This window comes from Rousettus aegyptiacus, unplaced genomic scaffold (assembly GCF_014176215.1).
Source record: "Rousettus aegyptiacus isolate mRouAeg1 unplaced genomic scaffold, mRouAeg1.p scaffold_m13_p_2, whole genome shotgun sequence".
Classification (NCBI taxonomy): Eukaryota; Metazoa; Chordata; class Mammalia; order Chiroptera; family Pteropodidae; genus Rousettus; species Rousettus aegyptiacus.
The window spans coordinates 161,040,375-161,053,511 of NW_023416295.1; the positions used below are offsets into that span (position 1 = coordinate 161,040,375).

The 13,137-nt window shown below is 33.4% G+C and overlaps 1 protein-coding gene across 4 annotated transcripts in view; it reads left to right on the forward strand.

Moving 5' to 3' along the window:
• The window catches only part of SCYL2 (SCY1 like pseudokinase 2), a 55,275-nt gene that overhangs the window by 20,142 nt on the left and 21,996 nt on the right, over positions 1-13,137 (forward strand). For all 4 annotated transcript variants that reach the window (XM_036237338.1, XM_036237337.1, XM_036237339.1 and 1 more), the window contains exons 3-7: positions 939-1,096; positions 5,212-5,356; positions 10,435-10,584; positions 11,793-12,014; positions 12,454-12,570. In XM_036237338.1, the coding sequence (XP_036093231.1) occupies positions 939-1,096; positions 5,212-5,356; positions 10,435-10,584; positions 11,793-12,014; positions 12,454-12,570 (792 nt within the window). The remainder of the gene's footprint in view (positions 1-938; positions 1,097-5,211; positions 5,357-10,434; positions 10,585-11,792; positions 12,015-12,453; positions 12,571-13,137) is intronic.

Here is a 13,137-nt window from a genome sequence, read left to right on the forward strand (position 1 = left end):
GTCTTGGATATTGATAGTTTAGTAGTAGTAGATTTAATTAGAGGCTTTTGAAAGAGACTTTTATGGAAATTCTAGAAGAGCCATTCAAAAATCTTTCAAAGAATTTTGGAAGACTAGCATTGATTCTTTGCTAATTTTTCTTCCAGCTTTATCAGTTTTCTTTGCATTTATGATGGAGATCTAGCAACACTAATGTACACAGTAGTAATACATCAGCTATTGATATGGTTATTTTTTGACTGATTTGTTAAGATAGGGTAACTGGATGGGAATTTTTTTTCTTTGGGTAACTGAGAAAGAATGGAAGGAAGAAGAGAGTTAAGGAAGGTGTGCGATTTGAGTAATACAAAATAAGCTGTGAATGATCTCAGAGAGAGGTGATGAGGGAGCATCATCCTGTAATCATTTCTATTTATACCCAAAACAAGATGGGGTTAGAGAAGAAGGAGAGAAAGATCGTAGGTTAATCACATGTAAAAGATGCTTATAAATTGAGTTTTTGTATAATCAAGCATTCCCTGACATGTTTAACCTTTCTTTCGAAAAGCATTTCAGAATTTTGTAGTTTACTCCAAGGTTATTGTGAATAGCATTGTGAATTTTTAAACATATTAACTTATTTGAATTCTGGTTTTATAAGAGATTGCTAAACAGGGGACAACACACTACACACTGTTTGCGTGTACCTCTGATGCCAGAGTTTAAAAATGTGGGGATTTTCCTATGTTATTTTCAGATGAGGGCTCTAGGTCTTACACCTTTAAAAATATTGAGATTTACTAATTATGAAGAAGCTAACTTTTTATATCAGAAATGTATTACAATGGTGCTAAAATTAGCACAGCTTTAGTTTTTAATTATTTGTAGACTGTCGTGACACCTAGATATTACTTTTATATATTCTTGATTAAAATTAGTTATACATTTTTTTAAATTAGGAAGTGGCTGTTTTTGTCTTTGATAAAAAGTTGATGGACAAATATCAAAAATTTGAAAAGGATCAAATCATCGATTCTCTAAAACGAGGAGTCCAACAGTTAACTCGACTACGACACCCTCGACTTCTTACTGTCCAGCATCCTTTAGAAGAATCCAGGTAAATTTTTATAAACGCTTACATAAGACACTTCCTAAACAAATGTGGAAAATAACTATATATGAAATCTGTCTATACAGTCAGTGAGAAAATTATATAAACTGAGTGTTGCATTCTTATGGATTAGTTATTTCCACAAATTTACTTGAATATTATATGTATATGTCTATTTCTGAAATATTAACTGAAGCTTTCTTTACATTGGCCTTGAATGTATTTGCTCATTACTCTTTGCTCAACACTACAGCAATCAACATGGGAGATGCAAGAGAACAAGGTTACAGTCCCTGCCTGAAAGTAGCTGTTCTTGTTAATTTGCTAGGATTTCTTGACCCCTTTTCATTGATTCACTATTTGGGGGCTTTTTCCTTTTCTTTTCTTTTTTTTTAATGTATGTTCCAGGTACTGTTGTAGACATTTAACTTCCTACTATGCCCAGCATGTCATTTCATATCTCCCAGTTACTCTGCCATCTGTTTTTATCAAAGATGAGCTTAGAAACTGTTTCTGAGAATGACAAGAAAATGAAATTTATGTTGTGTTATCTTAACTGGATCCTTAAGCCTGTGGTTCTTTTAATATGCCATGGATAACCCTAACTATATGAACCTTTTCCACATTACTCTTAATTTCAAATTTATTCCTTTCTTTGTCCTTACTTAGCAGACAGTATTCACCTCTCTTAATTCAGAAGATCTTAACCAGTTTGCTGGTTGTGTTCTGTGGACCCTAGGATTTTAAGGGGAGGGGAAGAGCAGGCAGTTGAAGAAAAAGGGTTCTAGGCTTTCCAATTCTGTTCAAACAGGACAATTTTGCTTTTATCTATTTTATAAGATTTCTGCATAATTCTTACTTTGGAATCTTCAATGACCCACTGTCACTACCCTCCTTCCCAAAGGCACAAGATCCTTTCTTTCAACCCAGAAGAAAAAAAAAAACTAATATTTTCCATGTGAAAAACTGTATTGAATGTTTTATATTTGTTTATTCTCATAATTACATAGAAAAACTGAGGAACAGAGACACTACTTAAGCCACATAGTTATGGCGCTCTGATTCTGAGCCCATGTTTTTCGTCCTCACTGTACCATACTGTTCCTACCTAGTAATACTCTTATATGTCTCTTACCATAATAATATTTCTGTTGCCCTTCTTTTCATGAATAAACCCAGAAGAAGACTATACTAGTTGTTTCTTATGTAGCACTCGACTGTTGTGATCTCTCTTTCCCAAAGTAAACCAAGTTTTGTTTGCCATACTTGCACACTTGTCCTGAGGTTACCTCGCTCCATATTTGTTAGTGCTATTTCCTCTGAAGTATTTACTATCAGGCTCTATATCAGAATGCTACCCATTTTTGTTATTTTATCCTGCATTTCATCATTACATTATAAGTCCTTCGAGGGGAGAAGGACAAATGTTTATATTTTCTCTGTTCCTGCAGCTTGTTACAGTGACTTAAATGTTATAGAACTAGGGATTTATTAGCAATCACGAAGACAGACAATTCCAAGTTTACTTTAAAACATCTTTATTGTTAGGTTGTAAAAATTGCAGTGGCGTTGATAGATATAGGAACACTTTAGGGAAGGAAAAGAAAATTCCCAGTTTTTAATGACTTAATAACGCAGAGATGATACTGGAATTATCCAAAAGAAATGTATTATGGGAAAGTAAATACAGATCAAAGCCCAGAGTTGGTGATGTGTATGGGTAACACAGACACAGTCTTTAAAACCATGGAAAATAAAAAGAATGTGTTAAGAGCATGAGTAAAAAAGAGCAGAGTATTGAGTACAGAACTTGAAATGAGGAGAAAGAAGGGCCAAGGAAAGAAACTAGAGGGGGATCATTGTCACATGGCAGGAAAAAAAATTGGCAGCATGTCATAGAACCCAAAGGAGGGAAAAATGGATTTGTTAATACTGGACACCACAGAATAAAAAGAAAATAAGGACTGAGAAGAATCCATTACATTCGACTAGTGAGAGGCGGTTATTGATATTCAATAATATCTGTAGGATGGCAGTTTGGAAGCTAGAAATTAGATAAAGGAGCCCAGCAGAGAAGACATCATATGTGAATGAAGTTACAGAGGAGGAACTCGAAAGAACTTTTAGGAGGATATTTGAATCAATAATTTACTGAAGTGAAGACCTGGGAAATTAGATTATTCATGCTAGATGAATTTTTTTTTTTTTTTTTAAGTAGAAATCGGATAATAGGTGAGTAGTGGGTAAAGGGGCCATGGAATGAGGAGTTAAATAAGAGAGCTGCGAAGGAATGGTCTTGAATCTTAAAAATAATAAGAGCAAGGTTAGAGCATACTATGTGACTTTACATTGTGAATTTATAAAGACTTGGGTTTTCTCTTTTGTCCTTCAGCTTATGTCATAAACAAGAAAGTAAAAGAAACCTGTGATGGTTACTCAGTAAAAGTTAGTAAGAGCAATAGTTATTGTTGAGGTTGTTGGGGGAAAGAAAGGAATCAAGTATAGTCAGGAGGAATGGTTCGAATTTGTTGAATATTCAAGACTACTGGTAAGCTATATTTGATGGAGGTAGTTAAAGGGTAGGAGATAAATGGTTAGTTCATAACCGTGGTTGAGGAGGGTGGTCTTTGAGAGAGGATATAGCACTTCTGGTGTCTGTAATGACAATGGAAATGAATCTTCATGAAAGTCAAGGCCTTTGAGCTTAAAAGATAGTCATATGGATATTGATGTGACCAAGAGTGATTTTGGGGTCAAGACAGTGGAGAAAAATAAAGAGTTGCTGAAATTTAAAGTGAATCCTGGGAATCATAGGAAACTATGGAAAAGACTTAAAGAATATTTGAGCAGTTTTCCTCCAGTACAGTTCAGCAAATGAAAGGTTTTTGCCCACTGTGTTAATGAGCGTAGTGTGGGAGTAAAAAACAAGAGAGCATCCCTGATGATGACCAAGCAGGCAGGACCGTGCGACTCTCTCCCTCAACTTAAGCAGCTCTGTCTTTATCTCTTAATATATTGAGCTTCTGCATATTGCTTTCATTCGAAAAGTGGGTTCATAGCAAAAGAAAAGTTACTCAGGTATTACATGGATGAAACAGCAAAGGGCATACTTGCTATTAAACAGGTATTGCCAATGTGCATAGGCTTGGTATAACTTTGTTACTACAGTATCTTGTATTTTTCATTGCCAGAGCCTAAGCCCAGGCATAAAATTGTTTGGACTTGAATCTCAAACACTGGGTAGTTTTAATAATAATAGTAAGCATTTATTGAGTTTACAAGCTAGTCATTGTACTATGTACTTTGCATGCATTATCTCATTTGGTCTTCATAGTAACACTTCAAGGTGGTCTTTTTAGCACCATTTTACAGATGAGCAGAGTGAGATTCAGAGCCATGGTTTCTGGAGTCATAATGTCAAGGAATAGGGATGCTGGGACTCGAAGTTGGGTGTTCGTTGTCAAAGTCTGAGCTCTTGATCATTTCTCTCTATATGTAAAGCTATCAAATGTTAGTATCTAACATTTTCTGAATTTCTAAATACTTATACATCAAGGAGCAATAATTTTAAACATTAAAACATCATGACACCTTTCAAAGTGATATATAAAATAGATAAAAAGCAAAGCTGCTCTCATTGAGCTGGTTATAGGGGACCTGGAGCTATTCTCTACCCTTCATCCTGACTGCTTTTGCTCTAGAGATATCTGTGGGAAATCTACAGTTCCTTTGAGATATTCTGAAATGATAGCCTTAGAATAAATCATAGGTATAATGTAATATTTTTAATTAGTTCATTGGTTTTCCATAAAAAATATCAGTCATTTAGAAAAGCATAGTTGAACTGTTTTATTTACTGACTTTTTAAGTTTTAAAAATGTATCACAATTGTTACAACACTTAGTTTAAAAGACCGTTGAGTGATTTATCCAGTATAATTCATATACAAAGCTTTCTGACTTTGTTCTGCTGGTTTAAGTGTCTTAGGTTAATGCTGAAAATAAATCAAATAGTTTACCTTCTTGTTGATAGTTTAATAGGACCACTAATATTTTATGTATATTTGTTTTTGATAATGTGGGAAAAACTTATAGTAAATAACTTTTTCTTTTTTAAAACAGGGATTGCTTGGCATTTTGTACAGAACCAGTTTTTGCCAGTTTAGCCAATGTTCTAGGTAACTGGGAAAATCTACCTTCCCCTGTGTCTCCAGACATTAAGGACTATAAACTTTATGATGTAGAAACCAAATATGGTTTGCTTCAGGTATGTATTTTTATTCATTGTGTGAAAAGAGTTCTTTTCCTTAAGAATTGTGGTCACAAGTCCTTTGTCAGATACATGATTTATAATTATTTTCTTCCAGTCTGTGGCTGATCTTATTCTCTTAACAGTATATATTTTTTAATTGTGGTAAAATGCACATAACATAAATTTTACTTTCTTAATCATTTTTAAGTGTACAGGTTAGTGGCATTAAAGTATGTTCACACTGTTTGTGACCATTACCATCATCCATCTTGTAAAACTGAAGCTTTGCCCATTGAACAATAATCCCCATCCTCCCCTCTTCATCCCCTGGTCTCTGACAACCACCATTCTATTTTCGTTTCTATGAATATGACTACTTTAGGTACCTCACATTAGCAGAATCATACTGTATTTTTCCTTTTGTGACTGGTGTTTTCACTTAGCTTAATATCCTCAGAGTTCATTTATATTGTAGCATGTGTGAGAATTTCTATCTTTTTTAAAGCCGAATATTATTCCATTGTGTTCACACCTTATGTTAATTCATTTGTAGATAGACACTTGGGTTTCTACCTTTTGGCTCTTGTGAGTAATACTGCTATGAACATGGGTATACTAATATTTCTTCAAGACCTTTTCAGTTCTTCTGGGTATATACTTGAAGTAGGATCACTCACTAATATGGCAATTCTAGTTTTAATTTTTTGAGGAATCAGGATACTGGTTTTCATAACAGTACCATTTTACATTTCTCCTAATAATACACAAAGGTTCTAATTTTTCCACATCCTCACTAACATTTGCTATTTTCTGACTTTTGATGATAGCCATCCTAATGATATATCATGGTTTTGATTCACATTTCCTTAATGGTTAGTGAATTTGAGTATTTTTTCATGTGTGATATGTCTGTTCAAGTCCTTTGCCCATTTTTGAATCAAGTTGTTTTTCAGTAGTTGACTTGTAGAAGTCCTTTATATGTTTTAGATAGTAACCTCTTATCAGATATATGATTTGCAAATGTTTTCTTCCATTCTGTTGATTTTGCCCTTTTGACGCACATATGTATTTTTATTTTGATATATCCAATTTATGTCCTTTTTCTCTTGTTGCCTATGCATTTGGTGTCATATCTAAGAAGTCATTAACAAATCCAGTGTCTTGAAGCTGTTCCCTATGTTTTCTTCTAAGAGTTTTAAAAAGTTTTAGGTCTTACATTTAAGTCTTTGATCTATTTTGAGTTAATTTTTATATATGTTTAAGATAATGGTCTAACTTCATTCTTTTACATGTGGATAGACAATTTTCCCAGCACTCGTTGATATTTCTCTTCTTTCGCCATTGAATGGTCTTGGCACCTTTGTTGAAAATCATTTGACCATATTTGTTGAGTTTATTTTTGGGTTTTTTGTTTGGTTCCATTAGTCTATATGTCTGTCTTTATGTTTGTAGCTTTGTAGTAAGAATCCAAACTTTTCTTCCCCACCTATAAAATCGTTACAAAGATTAACTGAGATAATTATGTGAAAGCACTTACCAAATTAGTATCTGAAATATACCATAAACATGCAATAAGGTTTTTTTCCTCATAAAGTTAGGAAAACTTTCATAACCTTGAAAAACTTTGCATGTTCTATAAAATATATTTAAGGAATAAGTGTTCTTAAAAATGTAAATCTTACATAAATTTCATGTGTTCAAATGTTTTAGAACTTGAGAACATTTAACCATATGAAGCATGTGAAGGACCTATACACTGAAGACTCTAAGACATTAGACAAGATATGGAGAATATATTTGCAAACAACCTATAAGGGCCTAATATCCAAAATATACAAAGAGTTCATACAACTCATTAACAACAAAAAATTATTCAATTAAAAAACTGGTAGAAGAGTTGAACAGACACTTCTCCCAAGAAGACAGGCAAATGGCCAGTAGACATAGAAAAAGATGCTCAACTTCACTAGCTGTTAGGGAAATGCAAATTAAAACCACAGTGAGATATCATCTCACACATGTTAGAATGTCTGTCATCAACAAAATAAGTAATAACAAGTGTTGGAGAGGATATGAGGAAAAAAGGAACCATCATACACTGCTGGTAGGACTGCAAATCGGTTTAACCACTATGGAAAACACTATGAAGTTTCCTCAAAAAACTAAGAATTAAATTACCATATGGTCCAGCAATCCTTCTTCTGGGTATTTACTCCTAAAACCTAAAAACATTTATCTGCAAAGATATATGCATCTCGATAGTCACAGCAGCATTATTCATGGTGGCCAGGACATAGAAGCAACCGAAGTGTCCTCTGATAAATGGGATAAAGAAGAAGTACATATAGACTGAAATATTACTCAGACATAAGAAAAGATAAAATACTACCATTTGCAACAACACGGGTGGATCTCAAGATTATCATGCTAAGTGAAATAAGTCAGACAGAAAAAGTTGAAAACCATATGATTTTACTTATATGTGGGACATAAAACTGAAAGCAAGAAACAAACGTGACAAACAAAAAGACTCATGGACAGAGACAGTGGTTTAGTGGTTACCAAAGGGAAGGTGGAGAGGAGGGAGATAGGTAGGGGTAAAGGGGTCAAATATGTGGTGATGGAAGGACATTTAACTTTGGGTGGTGAACACAATACAATATGCAAATGATGTATTATTGAATTGTACACTTGACACCTATATGATTTTATTAACCAGTATCACCCCAGTAATTTAATAAGAAAGAACTAGAGAACACTCATTTGAAAAATATTGTTAACTCCTTCATTGCTTATTGTATGAGTCAATGAAGATAAATATTCAGGCAATTAGAAGTAGTAGGTTGTATCTCAGAGAGTGGCGAAAATAAAACTGAAAAGATAGAAAAAAGCATAATTGGTGATGAACACTGAAGGATTTTAAGTAGGCAAATGACCTGGGGTTGAATGTGCACTTTTAGGGCTACCATTGTAGGAGAGAATTTCAGAGTAGGGAAAACATATGGGAAATAGAACATACTATATAGAGAGTTATTTTTCAGAATCAAATGTGTAAATTTGTAAGTGCTTAGCATAGTGCTTGCATGCAAAAAAAGTTAATGGAAGTTTTTAAAAAATCTTGGTCAAAAGTCATAGGAAGGAATAGACGTACAGAGTGAAGGACCTATGCAGAGGTAGAATAGGCCCTCGTGACTGACTCTGCGAATGGGAGTTGAGAGTGTTGCGGAGTCTAATGTGATTTCCCACATTTATTAAGAAGTTGATATACCATCATTTGAAATAATTTACCAGCTGAGACCTACACAGGTTCAGTGACTTCCTCATAGTTGCAAGGCTAGTAAGTGATGAAGTGGGGACAGGAACCCAGGTACCTTTTAAAGTAGTACTGTTTACACACTTAACTGTTGACTCGCTTTCATGTTAAAACTATAAGGGATATTTTAGAGAATTCATTCTCATATTTGTTTATTAAGTGAATATTTATTGGTCAGCTATATACCTGGTACAGTTCTGGGTGCTGAACAAAACACACAAATTCCTACCTTTCAGAACTTACAGTAAGTAAATATATAGTATATTAGATTATAATGACAAGTGGTTGTGGAGAAAAAAAGCGGAGGTGGAAGAGGTGGTAGTTTGGATGGGGAGGAAAGGGGATTCGTGCTTTCGAATGGAGTAGTCTAAAAATCTACCACTGAAAAGGGGACATTCGAGTAAAGATCTGAGAATGAAGAAGCAGGCCATATAGATACCTGGGAGAAGAATGATCTAGGCAGAGAGAACAGCAAGTGCCAAGCCAGTGAGATAGAATCATGCATGACGAGTTCAAGGAGCAGTGAAATACCTGGAGTGGTGCAGAGGAGTAGAAGCTTTTGGAAGATTTGAGCAGGAAAGTGACATGGTCTGGGTTATGTTTTAGAATTAGTCTAGCTGCTGTATTGGAAATTAAACTATGTAGCAGAATACGAGCAGAAGCAAAGAGATGAGGTAGGTGACTGTTATAGTAATACAATAGTCCAGGATAGAGAAGGTAGCTAAGGCAGGGTCAAATTCTTAGTGTATTTTGATGGTGAAAGTATTAGGATTTGCAGATGGATTTGCTCTATATGAAAAATAGAATAACACAAGATAACTCAAAGGTTTTTATCCAGAGCAACTGGAAAAAAGTGAAATGGCCGTGGGAAAGACTGCAGGAGGAGAGAATTGAATTGTGGGGGAAGTTCAGTTTTAGATTCTTTAAAGATTGAGGTGCTCATAAGTGTTCAAGGGGAGAGAAGTCAAGAAGGCGGATAATCAAGTCTCAATTTGAGAATGGGGCCCAATCTGGGAGTAATAAATACATAGATGGTATTTATAACTGCAAATTCTGAGAAAGAGTAGATAGAAAACTCAAGAGGTCCAAACATTGAATCCAGGAGGTTAGGGTAATGAGGAAGGACCAGAAAAGTAAACTGAAAAGCGGTAACCAGTGGAGTTGGACGAAAACTTGGGAGAATAGTGTCCTGGAAGTTAGAGAGCATTAATTAGTTTGCCAAAGTCTACTTCTGAAAATAGAGATCCAGTCTTCATTTTTGTTTGATAAGTCTCATGGTAATCTTAGGCACAAATAGAAAAAGTACCAAATACTAATCCAGTGTGAGAATGATTGAACATCAGTTAATATTTGAAAACTGAGCACAGTACTATTCAGAAAAATAAAATTTCAATATGAAGCATAAGTATCTAAAAACATTAATTAGAATAGAATTGACAAAGGTATCTCTTGATATTTACTGTCTGTAACTCAGGAATCAAAGATTTCCTCACTTTTCAAACTCATGAATTGAGTAAATTTGGATAGCAAAGTACTTTTATATTATCTTTTCTTTTGCTCATGTGCTTATAGAAAGGCACTTGTAACCCTGGTTATAAAACTGAGTCTTTCCTGTTAATGCTTATATCGTCTTGGCAACTGAGATATCTACACTTTTGCGTTTATGATGAAATTTGTTATCTGACATTTTTTATTGAAACAGCAGTTATGATTTGTAAGACATTTTATTATTGTAATCGAAAGAAGTTTTATTTAATATAAAAATGTCTTTTTCTTTCAGGTTTCTGAAGGATTGTCATTTTTGCACAGCAGTGTGAAAATGGTTCATGGAAATATTACTCCTGAAAATATAATTTTGAATAAAAGTGGAGCCTGGAAAATAATGGGCTTTGATTTTTGTGTATCATCAACCAATCCTTCTGAACAAGAGGTAATGAGCGTTTTAGTCTTCCAATTTTTTATATTTAAATATTTTTTATTTCTTCAAGTTTGTTATTTATTAGGAGTGACTGAAATAATATAATTGAGTCCCAGTCTTCTAATTTTTTAAAGCTGTGGAAATTTGTGATTGCATCTGAAATGGATTAAAGAATTTATAAGCCTCATAAATATGAAGAAATAGGCTACATGGGACAATAGTTTGTTTAAATGTATAGAAAATTTCTAGTGTTCATTATACCTAAGAATGTTCTTTAGCTCATTAATTCCACAATAGTTAATGTTACTTGAGAGAAAGATGCTAGAGTTAAACAAATTTGAGAACTATTGGGTTAAGTAGGTTTTTTTTCCCCTCTCAGAATGTCAAATACACTAACAAACATCGTGAATCTCTAGCAGTATTTCCCCAACTTATTGGACCACAGAATCTTCTTTAGGGAGCATGATAATGACAATAGCAATGATTATAGTAGCTAACAAGTGAGATATAGGAATAATACAGATGAATAAATTAGGTTCATAGAATAACCTGCCTAAGTTTAGACAGGTGGTAAGTGGTAGAGCTAGGATTTGAAGCCAGTTTTTCTGGTTTCAAAGAACCTGTTACTTAGTGATTATGATAACCTACCTATATATACTTAAGAAAACACTGCAGTATTTCAAGTTTTTACTATATATAGTTGTTAAAGGGATGCTGATTTGTTCTAAGATGATTTGTCATTTGGTAAACATTTTTAAGAGAAGTAGAAAAAATTCATATTGGTGAGTATATACTATGGGTCAGGCACTGTGCTGGGTCTGTTTTCCATACATTTGTTTAACAGCAACCTTTTTTGAACCTATTAACTAAATCACAAAGCTAGATAGTGAAAGAACAAAGTTTCAAACAATAATCTATTTGAGCCCATAAGAGTTGAAGCCTGTGTATCATAAAACAGACCAGACCTTTTCACATTCATATCTTTTCTTATAGTGATGATTTGCCTAGAGCTCCAGTAATCTCAAAGTTATGAGAGTTATTTTTCTTCTCTCTCAGTTTGTTGCATGCACTTCCCAGATCTGGGAATTTGAGGATTGAAGGTGGTGATGACATTTTTACTTGCATGACTGAGTATGAATTTAAAAATAAATTGTTACTGCTTGATAGTGGTTTGCTTTCGTTTGAAATATTTATGTAATCTTTTTTCTGTCTTATTATAGCCCAAGTTTCCTTGTAAAGAATGGGACCCAAATTTACCATCATTGTGTCTTCCAAATCCTGAATATTTGGCTCCTGAATACATACTTTCTGTGAGCTGTGAAACAGCGAGTGATATGTACTCTTTAGGAGCTGTCATTTATGCTGTATTTAACAAGGGGAAATCTATATTTGAAGTTAACAAACAAGATATTTACAAGAGTTTCAGTAGGCAGTTGGATCAGGTATTTGCCTTTATATATTTGCTTGCATTAAAAATGTGTTAAATGTTTCTGACCTTTTATAAAATGTATTCAGAAAATTTTCTAAAATGAGATTAGTGTCTCATATTTGAAATTTGCATAAAATCAACTTAGCAAAAATAATTCTGTAATTAATGAAGATTTGTTAAAGTTTGTTACAACTTTAATTGTGGCATTTATTTACTAGAGTGAGTATTGAAATTGTCTCGAATACTGGGCATTTTGTTTTAGGAATAAACAGTTTAGGGTATTAAAGATAAAAGTTTTCATTATCTTGCAACAGTAGAATTAGCAATATGTTTTCATTTAAAAATATATTTTTCAGTAAATTTCAAAAGTTTCTTAAATGGACTATTGGCAATATAAATGCACAGGTTTTTGAATATTTTATAGTCATATGTAATATTACTTTTTTGAATAGTTGAGTCGTTTAGGATCCAGTTCACTTACAAATATACCTGAGGAAGTCCGTGAACACGTAAAGCTACTGTTAAATGTAACTCCCACTGTACGACCAGATGCAGATCAAATGACAAAGGTAAGTACTCATGAATTCCTGCCTTAGATAGAGGAACCAAAAATCAGTTAAAGTAGATTAAATACTTCTTAAGTAAGGTTTAGTCAGCTATAGTCCCCAGATAATATCTATATTCTTGAATATATTAAATATTCAGCTTCTTTTAATCTTAAATAGTAAAATAATTTATGTATATAATTGCTCTGATATAAAATTATGATTTCAAATAAACAGGAGTCCAGAGAATTACAGTTAGATGTGCAGAAGTTCTGGACACTCCAAGAATTCATAACTCTCTAATTCACTAATATAAGAATGAGTTTTAATAGATAAATGGTACTCTTTATACCATCAAGATATTTTACTTAATCTTTCAATATTATGCTAGTTATGTAAAGAAAATGTTACCCCAGCCAACTCAACAGTACTGATTCTGAAAACCTGAACTTGAAAAATAATTTATTACTTCTTTATTTTGATTTTTATAATTAGAATTATTATGAAGTTGTCTTTAGCATTTTGCTCAATATTCTGAATAATTTTTTGCCATACTGTGGCAGTTCCAGATATGAGTTCTTTAATATTTAT